The sequence below is a fragment of the Diachasma alloeum genome, unplaced genomic scaffold (assembly GCF_001412515.2).
Source record: "Diachasma alloeum isolate Michigan unplaced genomic scaffold, Dall2.0 Dall_scaffold_00353, whole genome shotgun sequence".
Classification (NCBI taxonomy): domain Eukaryota; kingdom Metazoa; phylum Arthropoda; class Insecta; order Hymenoptera; family Braconidae; genus Diachasma; species Diachasma alloeum.
The window spans coordinates 208,256-230,545 of NW_021680492.1; the positions used below are offsets into that span (position 1 = coordinate 208,256).

The following is a 22,290-nucleotide window of genomic DNA, read 5'->3' on the forward strand; positions in this document are numbered from 1 at the left end:
AACTCACAACATTGAGAATTCAGAAAAAGCTTTGCCTGAAATTTCAAGAGATTTCTAACAGTGTTCTTTGCAGGGAACGTTGAGGAATCTCCAATTCGCTAGCATCGGACTGCCAAAAATAATCCAATGTTACAGTTAATTTTGATGGTTTGTAGTGTAGAGTTAGAGATCCAGAAATTTTTTCAAAAATTAGCAAGTTTAAATACTGACGGCGGTGGCTGTGTGGATAGATTGTGGGATTGGCATGCGGGAGACCTGGATTCGATTCCCGGCTGGGGGGCCAAAATTTGTGACACTCTAAAATCTCACGGTTTCATTGTCGAGCGGGAATCTCGTAAGGGACGACTGTACCTGGGCAGGTTTTTCCCTCAAATGAGGTTTTCCCTTGTCCTTCGGCGAATGCGGTACAGGGGGTTGGGGGTGGGAAAGGAACAAATCGTAAAAACCCGAAAGGGTATACGAGAGAAAAAAAAAATTCGCAAGCTTAAATATTCTACAAATATGTTGAAATAGCTTATTCAAATTTGAATTCTGCGATGGAATAACTTTGACCTGAAGTTCCGAAACATTAGTGGAAGAAAAACTGCGGAGGAGATTACATATTAAAGCAGGTTCCAAAATTTTCCATAACTTTGCGCTGGTGCTCATTTCTGCATTATCAAGTGCTGACGTTTAGATAATGAAGTACAGCTTTATCATGCGCTATGGCGGAAAAAATTATTTAGTGAATTTCAACAACTAGTTGAAAGAAGAGTGAAGATTACTATATTTTTGCCTGCCCTATAAGTATCCTATTGATGCGCTTTTGACTACTTAGTGACGTTGCCTGAATATCTTCAGAGTTTTCGAAGAGCTAAGTGAATTACAACTGGTAAATACCTCACGTCAATTCGCCCTTCAGTCAAGTGATCCGGTCCCACCTCAAGCCTCAAACTTGAAATTGTTGACACTAAATCCCTGTGCGGTACTAGCGTCTCTGAATCTGGTTTAACCTGGAAATAATCAATACAAATTACGTTATTTTTCTATCCCTGGACTGCCTCAATTGGTAGATTGGATTAATGTTTTTTTTATCGAGTAAATGAACCTTGATTGATTGGCTCACGAGAATAATTCGAAATCAAACATTTTACCCTTGTTAAGGCAATCATCTGCACAGCGAGAACAATGCGATAGTAATTATAGAACGATTCTGTGGAACTTGGCTTTCAGTGTATGAATGGCTTATATTTTTTTAATACTTTCACGTTGTTCGGTCGCACATGTAAAATAATATTTAAGACAACTGTTGAAATACTTTCATTTTTCCAAATTCCTTCGTTTCTCCCCAAAGCAATTTCTTTTTCCCCAAGAAACAGGAAGATACATATTCAATCCCAAGTTGTTTAGGCACGTCGAGATCATAAAATCCGAAAATTTGCCTGCAGAAAACGTTGTCAACTCATTCGTAGAAAAAATTATTCTTCTCTAAGTTTACTATGCAGGCACTTTCGCTAGCCAAATGAAAATCATAAAATTACCCTGAGAATCCGTTCTGATCTCTCCTTTTTTTTGTCTCAATGAAGGACCCAGCGTACTTCGGCCGGCGTTGCAGAGCTCCGAACTTTTAACGTTTTCAAATATCTTTTTGTCGTACCGGCCGTAAGGCAGCGCAGCTTACAGCCGTTATGATAAACAATATTGTTCGTCAAACGGCCGAAAAAAACTTTTCAACTTCATATAATTCATATTCGCCAGAAAAGTTGTTTTCGGCCTGATGACGAAATATACTATTCCACTAATAGGAAAATTTTTGTACCCTCTTTCTACGAGGTAAAAATTCTCTTCACCTTCACTCTCGACACTGTACATGAACAGTAGAATTTAAGCAATATAGCAAGTTCGCTCCAACGAATATTCCAAAGCGAACCTATCGAGACACAACGCTAAGTTCTGATATTTAACCAAATATCCGTTTAATATTATCAAATAATTACTGAGTGTAACAGTTCTTGTTGTAGACTCTAGTATTGTGAAATATTTTATCAACATTTTTATTTAACAACTATACAGTGAGTTTGAGTGAATTGTGGTTAATTATTGCAATCCCGTTCCTTAGACTTTTTATTCTGCTCTTTTCGGATCAATCGTCGTTAGCAGCCGTTCAGGAGAAAAAAAACGTACCAAGGAGTTTACCTGGGCTAGACACCTCAGGAAGAGGTAAACATAAAATAAATTCGACTGTCCCATCAACTACTCCGTACACATGCAATAGCTGTGCAGTATCAAGAGATTGAAGTGGCAAGGCTTTGATAACTTGTAACTAAAAGAAAACTTTCCATGAAGAACAACTCAATATGGACTAACCCCTGGCTGGTGGTAGTTTTCTCATAATTCTAATGTACCCCATACTTTTTACGGTCAACGAATGAATAAAATAAACATGACTCGAAATGAATTTGAGATTTTCAAATTGGCTCTGTCACTCAAAACTGATGAAAATCATTCAATACCAGGAGAGGAAAATTATGATATTTGCAGTGGACGGATATGAAAGAAGCGACAAGCCATCCAATAGAATGACTACAAAATGCTGAATGAAAAAAAAAACGCGGATGGATTTCAGCTGCACGCTTCGTTAATTGAAGCTTTGCCTCATCAACTCAATTTCGATGTTCCACCTACGCTCACATTTAACGATCCTCATCCTCACGGGCAAACTTCGTGAGCAATCACTGTTAACGACAACTCGTCTTCTATGTTTGTTTTTTTTTTTTCATTATAAAAAATTAACTACTCTACTAGAAATGAACTGTAGGAAAATAGTACATGAAATGAATGAAACAAAACTAGTCGAGGAAAAATGATACCAACTTTTATTCCATTGATGAACCACGTGATCCGTGCTGGTGGAAAGGATGAACCGCTTGTGCAGTTGAGAGCAAGAATGTCACCGCTGGCATAAACTTTTTCCTCGCTAGTGATCGTAGGTTCGCCGTTAGGTAATGCTGCAAAAAGAAATTTGAAGAGTTAAAGTAAAAATTTTGCATTCCCCAGGTACGCTCTCAAGTGTTTTTTTGCAAATATCAAGAAATACATTTACTAACGAGAACGTGGGTACACGCTCAGTGAAATTTCTTCATCACTCGTTCCATATTAAATGCTTCGTGCTTAACTCACGCGACGTTCTATTGAAACCATATCCTTAATTAAGTCACAGCCTGGAGGTATTTCGCGCAATAATCGCACGGCTGTAGAGAAGTTTATAAGATTCAAAGTATATCCGTCCTCATTAAACAACTCTTCATTGAAGGGGAAGCGAATGGGACGAAAAAATGATCAACATAAAATTTTCGTTATAGCCGAGTTTTGTTCCATTACGATGTAATAGAATTTTCCGTATTGAATGTAAAATGAGGAAGTGTGAGGTATCTGTTAAACGATGATCTCTCGGAACTTCGGACGAATAGGGGGTTCTAAGTACTGCAAGTATGTCGAAACCATCGTGACAGCCACGTCTGGTAAATGTTCGGGACGCGTTTGGATGTTACGAGGCCCAAGACTTACGACGTCGTAATATTTATCGCGTTTCGACGTCTTTATAACCAGCCCTAAACTTTAACGACACGATAGATGAATGTTTTTGAAGCGTTCTTTCCGAAATATTCTTGTCTTGGGTTCCCGCGTTTGTTCGTGCCCATGTGTACACGCATATACGTCACAGCAAACAGGAAGGCATATATGTGAATAGCTACATGCGAATAGCTACATGTGGATCGTTTCCCCATAAACACGTAGGCGACCTCAGCGCGGTTACAGTATAGAAATAAAGTGGAGAGAGCAATTCCCTGAGTCACTCCCCCAAGGATAACACAGCCCTTGTCCCTGACGTTAGTGTGATAAAAATGCGAACAGCAGTAGCTAAACTCAACATGACGATAAGACCGTCGACAAATTGCTATCGATTCATCGTAGGAACCTACCGCGAAGATAATTGCTCATCGATAAACGATAAGTCTTGTTATTTCAGATGTTTCTTTAATCTGTCATCGTTTTTGCTTCCGAATGTTAGCAAGAATGTTTTTGCTTCTAGAATGTTATAAAACTTGAAGAAGTGATGTTTTTAGGGTCATGTCTGTGTGTGTATGTGAAAACTTGGGTTTTTGGTGATTATTATTTTTTTCAAAGTAAATACGGTGAAATTTATAGACAGAAATCGGAAATTTATCGTCATTATAGATATGATTGAGCTCAACTCTGGCGCGCTGTTTCAGCCCGATCGGTCCAGTAGTTCCTGAGATATAACAATTTGTTTAAATTTCGGTTTTCCTCCATATCTTAAAAACTACTGCGCCGATTTCAATTTTTCTTTTTTCAAAATACTCGTCTCGATAGTCTCTATGTAGATCACTTAAAATATATATACTCTTTAATGCAAAGTTTGGAGATATTGCAGTTTTTCCGTATTTCACGAAAAATTTTGTACACACGATAACGTGAGAATAAACTGAAGATAGCGATTTGAAATTTGGTATGATCTTAGCTTTTATAATACTCAAGGTTGGTACACTGTTAAAAAAAATGAAATTTCATGGACAGTTGACTACGAATTTTCAGGACAGTGTCACTGAATGCGATTTAGGGGAAATAAAATCATGAAATTTCATTCTTCACTGAAAATTTAGTAATTCCAGAATTTTAAGTAGCATAAAGACGAGAATTCCTTAATTTATTTCAATTTCCAATCTAATATAAATATTTAGTGCTAAATTACATCAATTTTTCAGTGAAATCTGAAATTTTAGGGTTTTTTCCCCTTAAATCGCAGTGAATGTCACTCTCATGACAATTCAAGAATATATTTACCGGAATTTTCTGGTTGTCTGTTCATTTTAAGGGAAAAATAGAACTGAAATCGACGGTAGGCGGAAAAAATAGACCAGGAAAAAATAGCGCACACAGCCAAAACATGCTAAAACCCACCCAAATTAAAAATTTCCCTTGGTCTATTTTTTCCATGGCCCATTTTTTCCAGGATTCGAAATCGACAGTTCTCTGTGATTTTTCCACGAAATTTTGAATTTTCAATGACGAAATTCCTTCAAATTTCAGTGATAATTAAATTCAATAAAAACTTCTAAAAATTGTACTGGAAATTTACCTTGTACCCGAAATATACCGGGATAAACCTAATGTAAATGTATTTTGTTAAATATCCCACAAAATACTCAACGGATTTAATTTTTTCTTTTTTCAAAATACTCGTCTCGACGAATTCTATTTAGATCATTCAAAATATTTATACCCATTCATACAAAATTTTCAAGATATTACGGTTTTTCGTTTTTTAAATTAATAGAATTGGTAGAAATAAAACAACGAAAGAGACTAATGAGGCAAAAGGTAACGGTCACATGCCTTCTGCCGGATATTCTCAAACCCCTCCATGTTATTATTGTAACGAGCTACTCTGCTTTTTTTCTTACTCACCAATTACTTCCATGTAGCCTTTCCCTTTAACTGATAAAAAACTTGGGGCTTCAGCGCTCACTTCGCACTTGTAAACCCCCGTCGAGTCCAATGTCACGTGCTTCAGTATCACCTTCTGACTGTTGGAGTTGTGATGCTGTAACAAAGTTTCATTCATGATCAATGTACTATCAATCTCCGAACTGCTACTATACAGGTGGGTGTCTTACAGTGCACGGGGAAAATGAAACATGACGTGGCCTGTGATAAAAGATATTCGGGGAATACGTGAGCCCTCGAAATGGGATGAATTGAAACGAGAATCGAGAAATACCATTAAATGAAACCGCAACTTGGCAACTTTGTTCCATTTCCTATAGTGGTCCCTTCGTGTCCCTTTCTTCGCAGTAACCGTGAGTTATTTCATCATACGTTTCATGATCACGTTTTACGGATATTGGACATGGCATGGAATTCTGACCCGTCAGCCAATACCGTGATATTTAATCCAAAAGATTTTCCTCATTTTAATAATAATAGTTTAAAGTGACATGATCGGTATAACGCGAGTGTTGGAGGTTATAAGGAAATTTTTTCTATTTATCATCAAAAGTATTGAAATTGATTATTGAAACTTTTTCGTTTCTCCTCACGCGACTGAATACTTTAATTGTTATTGTTTTTATCTCTCTTACAATGTACCTTCCAGTAAACTTGAAGAGATCTTACCTAAACATTGAATATAACAGAATTGACCACTGTCAGAAAAAAATTTGAATTTCATGGCTACTTCAGTAGTAATTTTCAGGGCAGCGTCATTAAATTTGATTTAGGAAGAAAAAATTGTGAAATTTTTAATTTCATGGAAATATCAGGGAAATTTAGAATTTTTTGCTGCAGGAAGACGAGAATTGCAAAACTTGAATTTTCCATCAAAACGTGACTATTGAGTATCAAATTATCCTTAACTTTCAATTAACCCTCGATCACTCGCGGTCGGCCGCCAGCCTTCGTCAGCCACACGGTTAGCACAGCACCGCTGGGTTAAACCGAGCGCGTTGTTGCCACCTTGGTGCTTACCGCTATGCGCGCACTTCAAGTGTTGCAGTGAATCTAGCAACACTGTCGCTCGAGGGGTCGACAGGGACTGAGTCGCACCGGGCAACGCGGCACCGTGTTTCTGTCCGTTGGAAGTTTTTTTTCTTTTTTTAGTTAAACAAATTTCCCCAGAACAAAACGGACAACGCGAACACTTAATAAAAGGATTGAACTAGCAGCTCTAATTTATTCAGAATTTTTAAACGCCGAGAACCACGCTAAAATATAAAAAAAACGAAAACGGGCAGCTTGCGCTGATTGAATGAGTGATCGAGGATTAATGGAAATATCAATAAAAGATTGGCCTGAATTTTCTCGATTCTCATCAATAGTAGTGGAATAATCAAATTGAAATTCACAGTTAATTTTCAAAGACGAAATTCTTCGAAACTTCAATGAAATCGATGTGAAGAAATCAGAGGAATGAAAAAGCCGAGGTTCGTCCACACTGAGAAAAAAATTTACTTCTGCCAAGTAAATTTACTTGCCACAAGTAAATGTATATAAATATTTGCATTTGAAATGTGTGGATTTTCTTGTAGTTAGTAAATTTACTTGGCAAAAGTAATTTTTTTTCTCAGTGCAAGGGCGCGGCACTTAATTCAAGGCATTGCGCCCCTAAACGCGTTCAAAATCACGCGATTTTGATTTAAAGCAATTTCTAAAAAAAAACAGGTGCTTGAATTAAAGTCGAGGATATCTTTGTTCCAAGTGGCCTGTTTTTTTATTATTTTCAATAATTTTAGTTGTCGTGTGGACCAAAAAATTAGAATTTCATTGAATATTCAAAGAAGTTACCTGATTTTTCAGTAACAAAATGGAGATAAATTTCATGTAAATTTAGTGTTGTTAGAAATTTCAAGTTTTTATATTTGAAATTTCAAGGGTAATTTGTTAACAGTGTAAGTTAATATGTACGGCCCTACTTTGTTTGCGACGAGGGGAAGCGAGCGAGAGAGGTGATGAGCATATAACTCAACACAGGTTCGTGTGTCTTTTGATATAACTTATGACAGATACTACTGTGTCACTCAAAGATGCCACTGGCATTCAATTTTTCTTCAAATCAATACAGTACACTGAGAGAAATTTCAATGGTAATTTCAAACACAAGGGAATTGTCAAAAAAATAATAGTTACGGTAACAATAAATATTGTAGATTCAACTATTACATTAAAGTGAAAATTACATCATAATGTGGATGACACGATTTGACATAGTAAATTGAACGATGAATCCTAGTTTAACCTACAAAGTTTATTGTTACTGTAAATATAATTTCTTTGACAATTCCCTTGTTGTTAAAATTACAATTGAAATTTTTCTCAGTGTATTTGATTTTATTCACATTTAATGAAAGTATCATCGAACGTTGATATCTCCCGAATATTTAAGTGCTAAGATATTAATGACTGCGTTTTAAATAGTCAATTGCTAATTATCTTTTATTTGGAAATAGCGCAAGATATTTCACCATCAATTGAACATAATTTCAGCAATGGAAATGAAGAGTACCCTTTCCCAAGAGTCAATTAGTACAAATTCCAAAGGCATCCTTCTCGCTTGTTTACTAAATCGTTGGTTGGTGCTCTGGGGCTTTTACTCGATAAGTCTCAGGAGTTGAGTTTGACCGTGGTAAGGGAAGTTTCAAATGGGTAAATGAAATATCTAGCTTTGGGATAACTGAGAGTAGAAGCGGGACTGCTTGATTGAAATTTGAAACTTTAATGGAGCATAATGTGACCGTCCAGTCGTTCTGAAATTTATAATTACCACGTGGAGTGGAAAAATTATACCGAGCATTTAATTAGTATTTGTGATTCTACATCACCAGTTTATATGCATTTTTATAGATAAAAAAGGCCTTTTGCTTCCGAATGGAAGCTTTGTAATCACTCATATTCAAGTTTCGATTTTTTTGGTTTAGGGTAACTAAGTATGGTCTAAAAAGTGCGAATATGCGATTTTTAGATGGTGTCCAAGGGGTCTGTGATTTTGGGTGACAGAATTATTTCCAAATCGAAGCGATTTCCAGAATGATTTCCATGATTACTAATGTGATTGATTTCCATCAGATTTATTCGTGATTTCCAATGATTTACATTGATTTCCAATGATTTCCAACGACGTTATCAAATGGAAATCAATGATCCATAACTTTGTTTGACAAAAAAACCCCAGCACATTTTTCAAAAATCAATTTTTTTCTTCTTTTTCAAAAACGTTAAACGCAAATATTGATTCATCAAAACTTATTGATTTATTAAATTCAATGCAAATTAAATCATAACGTCTTCTGCTAATAAATAAACTGTGTATTCACTTTTCAATGAGAAGTATTTTTAAATTTTTTTTTAATTAATCATCACTTTAGAATTATTTTGTTACTTTCTCATAAATTCCTTCAGACCAAAATAGTTTTTTCATATTATTTTATATCGACATAACCATGAGAAATCATTGGTTGCGGAGTAAAAACGTTGAGTTTTTTGATAAAATATACCAAATACACAGAACACTGACCTCTTTCTTATTTTCTATGTGGGCATATGAATTAGAATATTGTCTGATTGAGAACTAATCTTAATAAATATGTTGAGTTGGAAAGTTAATCTGCAGTCCACAGGGTAGAATTTATTTTTAGTTTTCATTGAATGCCAAAGATTCAAATTCACGATTTACCAATTGAAAATCACGCGATTTCCATGATTTCCACGTTTTGTTCAAAAAATTGAATCAAAAATTTCAAAAAAGACGATCACCCAAAAAATTGTCATCAAAATAGAATTAGTCATGGCATTCGGAAGCAATTTCCTATTTTATTAGCAACAATTACTATACTCATTTGTAAAGAAATGCCTTTGTCCACTTGTTTATTTTCAGTTACAATGAAGAATCCTGAAATGATGGAAATAATGTTAAAACCGCGATTACATTGAAAAATTGTCCTTTTTTGGATTCTCCTGTAATGAACAAAACGTAGTCGGATTTATTTCATTTTCGGACTGCTGCGCATTGTTTCAATTATTGTTTATTCTTAGATTTTTCATCGTTGCTGCTTCATGTATATTCCATGGAATTTGTATCTTATTCTGATTTTCTACGATAATTTCCATTTCCCAGTTGGATTATCCGAGGCCAGGAAATGGTTGGGCCGTTGAGTAAGTAGCTTGGCCAAATCTACAGGGAGACGTGACGCAGAAGAGTACAGACGGTAAGACGAGGGTATGAGGTATCGTGAAACGTGGCGGTAGAAGGGGAAGGTTCCTGGGGCGAGCTGTAGGAAAGAGAGTGCGAGTTTATTTTTATTGCCGCTTTGAATATGCGGCTTTATTATATGCGTCTATGGGTACACCCTCGACGAATAAATTGAAATATTTTATGCAGACTAGCTGCCTTGAGCATAAGAGATTCCTCTGTTACGTCGACGTAGTGTACGAGTGGATAGCTCTAAAGGGTTATGAAGGAGTAAGGCAAACGAGTGAAACTATTGAAGGAGTGTTGGGACCTCTTGGGCTTGAATAGAAAAGACCTCTCTACATTTTCTATACTGCTCTCTGTCAATAACGAAGCGAAAGAATAGAACTGTCAATTTTCCTTTCTTAAAAACGCAGTTTCTCGAGATTCGATAGTGAAAATTTAATAGGAATCGTTCCTTGGAAATTGAGGGTAGAAAGGAGATTGAGAAATTAATAATGGATTGAGAAGAGGGATGAATGAATAATGATACGCGAATGTGAAACGGGGAGTCAGTTTTTTGACTGCTTCACTGAGAGAAAAATATAATTCTTCTGACTATATTCCATCACCATCGAATTATAGTCAAAAAGTCCTCAACAATTTTACATGGGTTACGGTAACTATGGCCGGAGAAGTAATTACTGCAATGGAATGTAGTCATTGCAACTATTTTATAGTTCTACTCATAATAGATTTGTCGTGGTTACTTTTGAACTTCGGTTAGTTTAACTGCATTTTGATTTGCAAAAATTACGCTTGTGAAGTTACTATAATGTTATGTGCCGCATACAAAAAAAATTGTAAATCGAACTTCAGATTTTTCTTTCAGTGTTGTCATGGGGAAGAAATCAATTTTTGAAACGTTTTCAGTATTTCAAGAATCGAGAGGTCGGGACATGAAGTAGTTATTTCCATAATGTCGCATGAATTTTTACTCGCACACCCGAGTCGAAATTTGACCGGGTCTCCCAACGTAGTTTCAAGGTTCACTGGTGGATCAAAGTGTCAGTTGAGTTTAAGGCTCAAATGAATCTAACGGTACAGATGATGCGTATAAAGATGAGATGAGTATGAGGGCCAGACGGTTTTTTTTTATCAATAAACGTAAAACCTTCATCATAGGGCCAGATGGACATAAGGGTCAGCCGAGTCCGAAGAATCACACGAATCTGAGGGTCAAAAGGGTACGAAGGATCAGACGAATCTAAGAGTCAGTTGAGTCTAAGGGTCAAACAACTACAAAGGGTCAGGCTGATTTAAGGGTCAGTTGAGTGTGAAGGATCACGTGAATCTACGAGTCAGTTGAGCCTAAGGGTCAAAAGAGTACGAAGGGTCAGGCGAATCTAAAGGTCAGATGAGTAAAAGGCTGAATTGAGTTTAAGGGTCAGTTCAATCTAAGAGTCAGATGACCTTGGTTCACCTGACCCTCAGAATCGATCTGACCCTCAGACTCATTTGACCCTTATCCTCGTCTTAGACTCATCTGATTCTCAGGCCCAATAGGGCCTTCGCACTCATCTGACCCATACACTCAACTGACCCTTACACACAACTGGCCCTTAAATTCAACTGACAGTTGAACTCAACTGAGGTTTTTAATAATCTGACCCTTACAAAACAGACCCTTGGATTCGCCTGACCCTTTGTACTCTTTTGACCCCTGGACTCAACTCACCCTTATACTCATCTGACCCTTATACTCAATTGATCCTTATACGCAACTAACCCTTCTGACCCTTGGACCCAACTCACCCTTCAGACGCACGATTGTTTGAACTTCGAACTAATGTTATTAATGTATTAATACTAATAATTTAGTCACGTGAGTCTTTAACACGGTAAAGAATTTTTTAATTATCGTCAATAATGACCTTGATACAATCAAATGGGGACGTCGAAACTTACAACGTACGTTAACAGAAAACAAACGTCATTAACGTTGAGAGTAAGTTTAATAGACGGTGGATATTGAGTGTTTTTCAATGTCTATGGGCCTTCACGTTGAGATAAGTTGAAAGTACGGTGAAAATTTGGCGGAGAATTTGAACATCAAAGCAATGTAGGTTCAAAATGTTGAAACTACGTCGGGAGACCTGGTAAAATTTTGACTCGGGCACTTTAGGTCTCCATTATCTGTTCTTTTTTATTCATAAGTGTCTATTGAAAAAGACGTCATCAGTAGTTAAGTAGGGAATATTATAATGTCTTCCATGGCTGAATGTAAAATTCGAGTCATGTCAGGCAAAATGCGAAAGAAGATTTCTGGAAGATTAGAGTTTCACGAGGAATTTTGGTATCTCTTCATCTTTCCTAAGAGAATATGCATTTTTAACGACCATATTCATTTTATGAGACATCGTGTAGATATTGGAGATATCGATAGGTGCTCCATGACTATTTTTGAAAACTTACATCAACTTCGACCCCCTCCACTTGATAGCTGTGTTGGCTTCTGTCTGAGCTCGGTACGTATTTGTAAAATTCCTCGTTGTCTTTGTACCATGATACTGAGTACAATTTTTCAGATTCCAGGTCATAGCTGAAATGAAAATAAAGAGTCGATGTAGTGAAAGAAATAATGTGTAGAAACAACATTTTACTTTTTCATTCATACAGAGGTAAATGGGAGATTTTTCGAATCGTTGAGTAGAGATATCGCAGTGTCAGAAGGAAGAGCAAATTCTCGTGGATTCCGCTGTGGATTCTCACATTTTTTTACTACCCTGTAACTTGAAAATTATGGGATTCCTTTCAAGATAGACTCTGCGCTATTAATCACCACTAAAACGTCAAGGAATTTCGTCATTGAAAATTCAGAATTTCGTGGAAAGGTCAAAGAGAATTGTCGATTTCAGTTCCATTTTTCCCTGAAAATGAATAGAAAACCAGAAAATTCCGGTAAATTTATTCTTGAATTTCCAGGACAGTGACACTGAATGCGATTTAGGGGGAAAAAATCATGAAATTTCAGATTTCACTGAGAATTCTTCCCATCGAAATTTCAGCCAATAGAATTCCACGATTCGATTGTTATTTTATATAGTTAACACGGTATTCAACAGATAATTTTTGATAATTCAACTGGTAATTTTTCATGTTGATATATATATGAAAAACAAAATATTTCTTGGTCGAGTGAGCCCCTCATTGGAACAGACAGATGGATTTTATCTCATAGTGCAATTCTCGTGGCCGAAATTTGGATAAAATTCTCTTCCGAATACCACTCGAGTTTTAAAATTAATCAGGTATTTCCCTCAAGGTTCCCTGCATACAAACGAACTTGTCAAGTTTTCAGGAAAAACTCGTGCTTCGCAGTCGTGATTTTTTAACCTGGATAAGTTGACTCCTTCGTTTGTTTGCAACGAACCTATCGAGTAATCCCTGATAATTTTGAAGCTCTTGTGGTATTACATACGAAAATTCAATGTTATTCGGCACCGCACATTCCAATTAGAATGGAAATTCAAATAAATTAAGGAATTCTCGTTTTTATCCTGTTTACAATTCTGTAATTTTACTGAATTTTCAGCGAAACCTGAAATTTCATGATTTTTTTCCCTTAAATCGCATTCAGTGTCACTATCCTGAAAATTAGCAGTCAACTGTCCATGACATTTCATTTTTTTATGTCGCGCCGTGCAATAAGTCGAGTTTATCGCACGCTGCGCTTCGCGCAGCTTGCTCAAAACTCGACTTCTGCACGACTTGACATAAAATATTATAGAGCACTCGGTAATAAATTTCGTTTTCAACGAATGTGTGTACAGATCTCGCCTTCGGCTCGGCCTGTAAACTACACGTTCGTTGAAAACGAAATTTGTGCCCTTGTACTCTAATGTACTATTCTAACAGTGTGTACCCATCCGTCACACTGACTGGATGGGCACCATAGTTCTCCACACTCGCGCCTGGCGGCAGCAGTTCCACCCGAGTACTGTCGGACTGAGGAGATTGTAGCCCTGAGTGTCAGAGGTGGGCGACAAGGATTGTAGTGGGGATTGGAAAAACTGGGGGTAAATTTGAGGACCCATCCAAGTACTATCCAGACTAAACGCTGCTTATCTTGGGCGACCGCCGGAGCCCCCCACCAACCATGTGAGCACTATTGTCGCCAGAAAGAAAAATATTTTTTTTCAAGAACATTTCCAATCTTATTCTATCATAGAGTTATAACTTGGTGGGATGAGCATGATTTACAGGAGGAATATAATTTATCGATGATTAATCAATTATAGCCACAAGAGACGGATTCCAATTATAGGTTGAAATTAGTCTGCAATTGCTTGGTATCGAAACGAACTGTTTCGGGAATTTGCGGGAATGGCGTGTTGACTTTATGTTATATATTAGAGAAAAATTAATTATAGTAACAAAAGATTGACTCCAATTATGGGATGAAATTGCTTTGAATATGTTGAGTTCCAAAATGTTTTGTTTTGAGAGATTGAGAGGATTAATAAATTGAATTGATATTCGTAATGCGTCTATGCGTGACATTCATGGGAAGTCGTGGGGGGAATCAATTCCGGGGAATTACTTGTAGAGGAAAAAGTTCGAGAACGGTTTAATTCGGTTTGGGAGGAGATTACACTGTTTACCAAAATGGAAATTTCATGGACAATTGACTAACAACTTTCAGGAGAGTGACATTGAATTCGATTCAGGGCAAAAATTTATGAAAATTCAGTTTTTCCTCAAAATTCAAATTCGAAATTTTTGAGCAATAAAAAGACGAGAATTTTCTAACTTACTTGAATTTTTAATGAAAATATGAATATTCAGTATCAAATTACGCGGAATTTCCAATTCATTGAGAATTCAAAAAACATATTTACCTAAATTTATAGCTACATTGATTTTTCCACATAATTTTGAATTTTCGTATGTACACCACGGGAGCTTCAAAATTATCAGGTATTTTCCGATAGGTGCGTTGTAGCAAACGAAGGAGTCAAGTTTTTCCTGTTAAAAAATCGCGAGTGTAAAGCACGAGTGATTTTGCCTAAAAAACTTGACGAGTTCGATTGTATGTAGGGAAACTTAAGGAAAATACCTGATTAATTTTGAAGCTCCAGTGGTATTTGGAAAAGAATTTTTCCATCCAAATTTTGGCCAAGAGAATTGCACTATGAACCAAGATTCATCTGTCAGTTCCGACGAGGGTTTCATTTAACCAGGAAATGTTCCCGGGATAGGGAAGTTATTTGTATATACATATATATCAACATGAAAAATTATCAGTGGAATTATCAAAAATTATCAGTTGAATGCCGTGTTGACTATATAGAATAACAGGCGAATAGTGCAATTCCATTGGTTGAAATTTGGATAGGAGAAATTCTCAATGAAATTCCTTAAGATTTCAGCGGTACTATGTTGTGATGAAAATTTCCACAAAGTGAACCGGAAATTTCAGCCGAAAAATTTCAACAGTGTGACACTTTTATTTTTTTATCTCAGAGAAAGATAGAATTCTTGCAATTGATTCTGCATTAAATTTCTCTTCTTCGATCATCATTATTCCTCCCTCGCGTTTTACTGAAAATTGAAATTGTATAATCATTGCATTCCACAAAAAACGATCCACCTATCCAACAATCTGTTGAAATTCATTGCAATTCGCGCATAATTTACCAAGTGCCCATCTCCCGCGATATTGTGGTGATGTGCATTTCTTCCAATTTTGAAATTATTCATTCTTATTTCCTTATTTCCTTAATAAATATGCACGACATAAAATTTATTAATTAATCTCCATACTCCGCAGTATCACCAGAATTCCACGTAATAGTTTTCAAAGTACCTGACACAAGAAATTTCGTGTTTCGCCAGATAGTTCAAACACTCAAACTTCGTCAAAGTAGTAAAATTTGATGGAATTTGAGGTGAAGTTTAGAGCAACCTTTTGCAACTGTAAATCGAGAGTTACTAGGATTGCAAGATCATTTATTCATCAACTTAGTTGAAAAACTCCTCCAACCACGGCTCTCACCACGGGTATTCGATCATATTTAGTGAACATTCTGAGGTAATTTATTCAAGGTCAATTTAAATCCTCGTTACTGGACTCCTCATCAGTAGCCCAAAGAGGCACCGTCACGATTCATGACGGAAGGCGTAAATATCTGTGTATCATTGGATAATACACCTGACGCGATGCTCAATGTTGAGCTATCATCACTGTAGATACACATACGGATACGATGATATACAACCCCATTGCCACAGTCACTACTGTGTTTATATGCTTGCTCAGACTAGTGACTTTATCATTGGTTGTTGCTGACATTGCGTGGCAATTCCGTTTTCTCTGCGGGACTGCAAGAGGAGTTTGACAAGTACACTCAAGCCTTTGGTATGGTATTTAGTACTGAACAATTTCGAGCACCGTATCCAGGGATTGATTTGCATCCTTCGGCTGATTTGGCGAGGTCGAGTCCCTTGGGACCAAGAGGTTTCGTGAGAACAGTCTCCTCGTTCAACGAGGCCTACATAGACCAACTGGGAGTTCCCTCTGCAATGCACACCTCACCTTGTCCAAAGCGACAATTCCCTTTGCTCACTAGTCAGCAATTCGCTTGAATCTATTACAGTTGTAAACTATCATTGCTTCTCATTGCGCAAAAATCTGATATCTCTCAGCTGTTTGTGAATCAAATATCGAACACAATAGTCTACTACACTGATAAAAATTTTCGTCTGAATTTTCCGTGCCAAATCCCGAAAATTTTTATCGTGTTTAACTTCCACTGAAATTTCAGGAAATATTGACATTGGAAAATCAAATATTCCATCCATTTTCGGTTTAAATGATCTGAAAATCAATAAAATAGTCGATTTTTCAGTTAAATTATTCCGTGAAAATTCAGAGAAATCAGGAAAGTTCGGGGAAAAATTGAAAGTTCATGTAATTTTGTTTCTGAATATTCATGTTCCATTGAAAATTCAATGGAGTTGTAAAATTTCCATCTTATTCCCACTGAAAATTCATGAATTTTTTTGAATTCTACCTAAAACTTGAAATTTTACAATCATTTTTCCCCTAAATCCGATTGAATGTCATTCTCATGAGAATTACTATCATATTTTCCATGAAATTTTATAAACTTTCTAACAGTGTAGAGATGTAAAGTGACCGTAATTTTCCCTTTCGTTCAGGTCAGACGTAAAGGACCGGTTTCTGACCGTTTTCTGAGTTTGACCAATTTTTTTTATGCACAATGACCGTCGCAGTTAAGCTGCGTCAGACACGAGCCAAAATGGCCAAAGATCGTCTATATAGTTGCAAATTGACTGTCTATATTATTTCGGTCATTTTTGGGTCATTTTCTAAGGATTCGATCGGAAAACTTTTTAATAGACTGAAATTGTTATCATTAATTATTATCATTTATTATTTTATTTATTTATTATTATCAATGGCTCCGTTCTCAGTGGTACACTGTTAGGAAAAAAAAAGAAATCTCATGGACAGTTGAGTGATAATTTTATGCACAGTGCCACCGAATGCAATTTAACCGGGAAAAAATTATGAAATTCTAAATTTCATTGAAAATTCAATAAAATTCAGAAATTTCGATAAGAATGACGACGAGAATTCTTCAAGTTATTTCAATTTTCAATGAAAACATGAATATTCAGTGCCGCATTACCCTGAATGTTCAAATAATTAAAAATTCAAGACTTCAAGGAATAATTAAATTAAAATTTACAGTTCTCATTAATTTTTCCCCGAAATTCAAAATTTTTCATGACGAAATTCCTTAACATTTTAGTAGAACGTAAATGTGATTACAATTGCCGAAAAGTGTATTGGCAATATCTGCTAAAAAATTTCAGCACTGTACAAATTGCTGGACTAAAACTCGAAAATTGAGGGTCATCTATATAGATGGAAATTGACAGTCAAAATTTCAACGGTCATTTCATGCTTATGGCCAATCGTAATTTTTTTTTAACCATATGGTCAGATTCTCGGCGCGGTAATTACCGGTCAGTTTTGTCACTCACATTTCTAGTTTCTACAGACAGACAGTGATCACAAGATTCCCCGTTCTACCGCAGCAATCATGAGGCATTATCTTTCAATTTTTCTGCAGGTTCATAAAACTCCCAATTTTCATTTTACGTTTACCCCTGAAATGCTCTTGATCTTCTCTCGACAACATCAAAGCGCTTTACGCCGGTTGAGATAATACTATTATATTGCGTCATGGAGAAAAGATTGTCTTTCATTTCTCGTAGCGGCTTTGCTCCACACTCCCGATAAAACGCTGAAAATCTAACTTTGCGGTTTCAAGATTCGTATGCAAATCCAATTTCAAGGTAGATGGTGGAGAATTGTTGATCAGAATAATCTGACTCGGAGTGAATGCCTATAGTAATTCTTTTGACAGTTTCCATTTATCAGAGACAGTTTAATATTATTCATACTACAATGGGTAATTATAATTTACTGTTATTGTATCGCGTTAACGATACGCCTGAGTTACAAATCATTTCACTCAGGCTATTCTCAAAATTGGTTGATTTGTTTGAAATAAAAGTGATACCTCCGCATTTTTATTTGACTGCTTGTTTAAGAAGAATCTGAGATGTTTACAGTGGATCGATTTTTTAGATCGATTATTCGTATACTTTGTTTAGATCGCTCTGTAGTAGTTTAATAGAGTTTTTCAACATAACAAAATTGATTAACCGAGGACAGATTGATATAATTTAATATTTTACTTTGAATATTAATAGTTGAAGCTAATTGGTTTATTTAAAATCGGTTAGAATTGAGATGTTTCGGCTTGTATTGATTGCGTTGTTGATTTTAAACATATTTTGAATTAGTTATTTGAATTCCCGACAGTTGATATTTTTTTAATGACTTGAATATTTCACAAGATAACCTGAGAAAAAAAATTAATATCTGAAATGTATTTACTTGCGACAGGTAATTTCTCTTTAATTGCTTAATTCTCCCAGGCATTTTTGGGGAGAAAAAGAAACTCGTCAATTATTCAAATGTTATAATTAGATATGCAATTCCCGATTTGCGCTGACAGAGTTATGAAATAGTTATAAAGTGAATAATTGAAATGGTTATTTCGAATGATCAATTAATTTTTAAGAAAATTGATGAATATTTCATTTTAAGGATATCCAAGTACTTTGGCTAGTTTTTCTCCAGTGAAATGCTTTTCTATTTTCGTAGTCGAACATCATAGATTATTTTTATTTTCATTTGCGCCCCATTTGACCCTAAGTTTCCAAACATTTTACAATGATTTTATGATTTAAACTTTGCTCGTCTGAATTTGAATCTCGATATTGAACCGTTAGAAAACATTTTAAAATTCTGAAAAACTTAGAAAGTTTACTTTTGGAAAAAGATCAACAAATTATTTAAAAAATTGCAATTTTGGAAAATTACAAGCATTTTCTATACACAATTTATAAACAATCAATTTTCCACGATAGAAATCATTTGTTCGGAATCGTAAGAAATGTATTCATTTTCAGAATTTTACCAGAAATCGATTTCATGCCCAAAAAAATAAGGTTTCCAGAAGTTAGAAAAATTTCAATTATGAATTTATAAACAGCGAATTTTTAACAAAAGAATAATTCTGTGTTGAAAATGGCTGAATCCTTAAGGATATCCAAGAATCTTTTACAGTTTGGTAGCGATCACCCTATAGATTCAATTATTTTCAATGATCCAATTTGTCAATTAAATTGCTCGTGAAAAATTTGAAAGAAAATCATAAATATTCAGCGCCCTTCAAATTACATTTTGCGCAAAATTATGATTTTTAAAAATTCGTTATTTATAAATAAATAATAGATAATAATTCTGCCCAAAATGTAGTTGAATAACGCTGAATATTCATGTTTTTTATCAACTTTTTCTCACGCAATTTAATTTAGAAATTTGATGATTGAAAATGGTTGAATCTATAGTGTGATCTGTACCAAACTGTAAAAGATACTTGGATATCCTTAAAACGAAAAATTTATAGGTCATTCATAGGCTTTCATCCACGCCGATTAATTTCTCAATAGTTGTGATGATCCATTGCATCGTTTGTAACTGGAAAGTAACAGTTTTCAGTGGCAAATCACAAAAGTGAAATTGCCCATGAAAGGGGGATTAGTGTCCATAGCACTCACTGGGGACAAAATTATACTTCAGCCTCGTTCAGAATAGCCACGTGGAGCTCTGGGAATGGGTGAAAGTGGCGATGCTAGCCACCTCGTTGAATAGCTAGTGGGATGAAGTGAATGCCTAGTAGCCCTGTGCACGCGGTACGGGGCAGCACTAACGGAGGATGCATAACTGGATGGTAAACTAATTTGCAATTTATACGACCCTACCGTTTTCCCCTTCTCTTCAACCTCCTCACTACCACTATCTCCTCCCCCTCAATGTCTGTCTCGCGTACTGGATACGGCTGATATCAGAACATTGCTCATAAAATTATGCTCCTCTACGCAATGAATGAATCCAGAGCTCAATTCACGTTATCCGTAAAAATGAAATTCATTCCGTGTATATCACACAACTGGAACTCAGCTCACGAACGTCACTCCGTGCAGACACACAATAATGAATTTCTCATTAGAATCCATATTTCGGGAGTTGACCCTGTGTAGACTCGTCTACCCCAAAAAAACCGTTGTAAACTGGGTCAAATTATACTTGGAAGTAATGAGAAAGGAAATTACAATCACCGAATTCTCAGTTCACGGTCTTGCTAGGAAATAAAATGTCTTCTCATTTCCACAAGTCGCTATATCTAAGAACGTGCAACTCTGACTTTTCAGCCGTGCACGAAGTGCTGACTGTTGCAATGGATAAAATCTTGGCTCGTACATAAATGAAACTATGTGTATGTAGAAAGGTATATGCACTTTACCTATACAATGGGAATTGCGTGGATTATTCATTTATATTTTGTGGATTACAGAACTGATATCAAATTAAACGAGCTTGATTATCACATAGGCGGCTAACCCCTCAAGTACAGAGTTCATGTTACAGTTGGACCCGAGCCGCCGAGCTTGTGCCATCGGCGGCGTCCATGTGTCATAGGACCCTTTCCGTGATTACCAAAAATTCACCATGTTTCGTGCTGTCGGAGATATCGAGATTCGAAAAATTTGTCCATCAAATAAAGAAAATTATGAACACAGTGCGACTTGATTTTTTTTGTCAAGTTCCTTTTAATATATTTGTTTAATACGTAAACATTGTGGTACTGAATTTGATAGCGGATGCATATTCAAACCTCTCAGTTATATATCGAGATCATTTTTATAGAAAATTCTGAAATTTTTACCGACGGAGAAAATTATTTGGTGAATTTTATCAACTAGTTGAAATTCATCAACTAATTGGTGAAATTTAATAACTAATTAATTAAAATTCAGAAAGAACTTTTCGATTTCAATCGACAATCATTTGTTCAATTTTCGAAAAATGTTGATAATTTTTTTTTTGATCAAATTTAAGAACAAATTGTAGATTATCATAGGTTTATTATTGTAGTTTAGTATTATTGTGGAAGCTTCTTATTGCGATATCAAGACAGAAATGATTGCGGGATTGTTTCCAAATGTATATATGCCCTCATTATCTAGTTTGGTAGTCAAAATTGATTGAATTTAGTGAATTAGAGGTTCAAGCTGGTTTTTTTTATAGATAAGACTATTAGAAATTTTTGCCTGAAAATTCCCATGAACCCCTTGGAATTTTTTTCTCATTCAAATTTCACGTCATTTCGTTATTAAGAATTCGAAATTAATTAATTAGTTGTAGTAGTAAGTGTCACTAACTTAGTTGTTGAAATTCAATGACTGATTGGAAATTCATTTTTTCACCAACTAGTTTTTAAAATTCACAAAATAATTTTCACCGTGCCGAACATACTTTCCAGGATCATCCCAGTGGGCACAGTATTGAGAGTAATACTTAAGCATTATTGTTCTTACAACAAAATCTTTATTCAAGTAATTAAACTTTACTGCACAACATCTTGAACAAGCTTTTGGTGAAAGCTCAGGGTTATCATTAATCTTAGTTCATAATTTTTAGATCATCAGTGTAGAAGTTGTCGCCTACTGAACCACAAATTTGAGTTGACTGGAGGCCGCCGACCGACGAGGACACGCCGTACGATATGGGCGCCGTACTCCAGGGGTTCAATTGACTAAATTGACTAAATTTTACCTGCAAGAAATTGAAATTGACAGAAAATGTTTACTTGGGAATAAAAAAGCCTCTTTAATCGACCTCTTAAAATCTGTAACTGAAGTAAACGATGTACCGACGTCCAATGGTCGCGGTGGCTAAATCGTTAGTTCGGCTTGGCCACTAGGAGGTCGTGGGTTGGAGTCCCGGTCCGATCGGGTTTTTAAACTTCTAAAACAGGGGTTGGGGGCTCGAAGGGGTGGCTGGGCTTCGGATCAAGAATTGGGGACCCTTAACTTCCGGCAAAGGGGGGGGGGGG

At 35.9% G+C, this 22,290-nt stretch overlaps 1 protein-coding gene across 2 annotated transcripts in view; it reads right to left on the minus strand.

Moving 5' to 3' along the window:
* Positions 1-22,290, minus strand: part of LOC107040990 — a 70,162-nt gene that overhangs the window by 13,603 nt on the left and 34,269 nt on the right. For both annotated transcript variants that reach the window (XM_015261333.2, XM_015261332.2), the window contains exons 4-7: positions 12,200-12,326; positions 5,470-5,605; positions 2,854-2,987; positions 880-992 (exon numbers count right to left, since the gene is read on the minus strand). In XM_015261333.2, the coding sequence (XP_015116819.1) occupies positions 880-992; positions 2,854-2,987; positions 5,470-5,605; positions 12,200-12,326 (510 nt within the window). The remainder of the gene's footprint in view (positions 1-879; positions 993-2,853; positions 2,988-5,469; positions 5,606-12,199; positions 12,327-22,290) is intronic.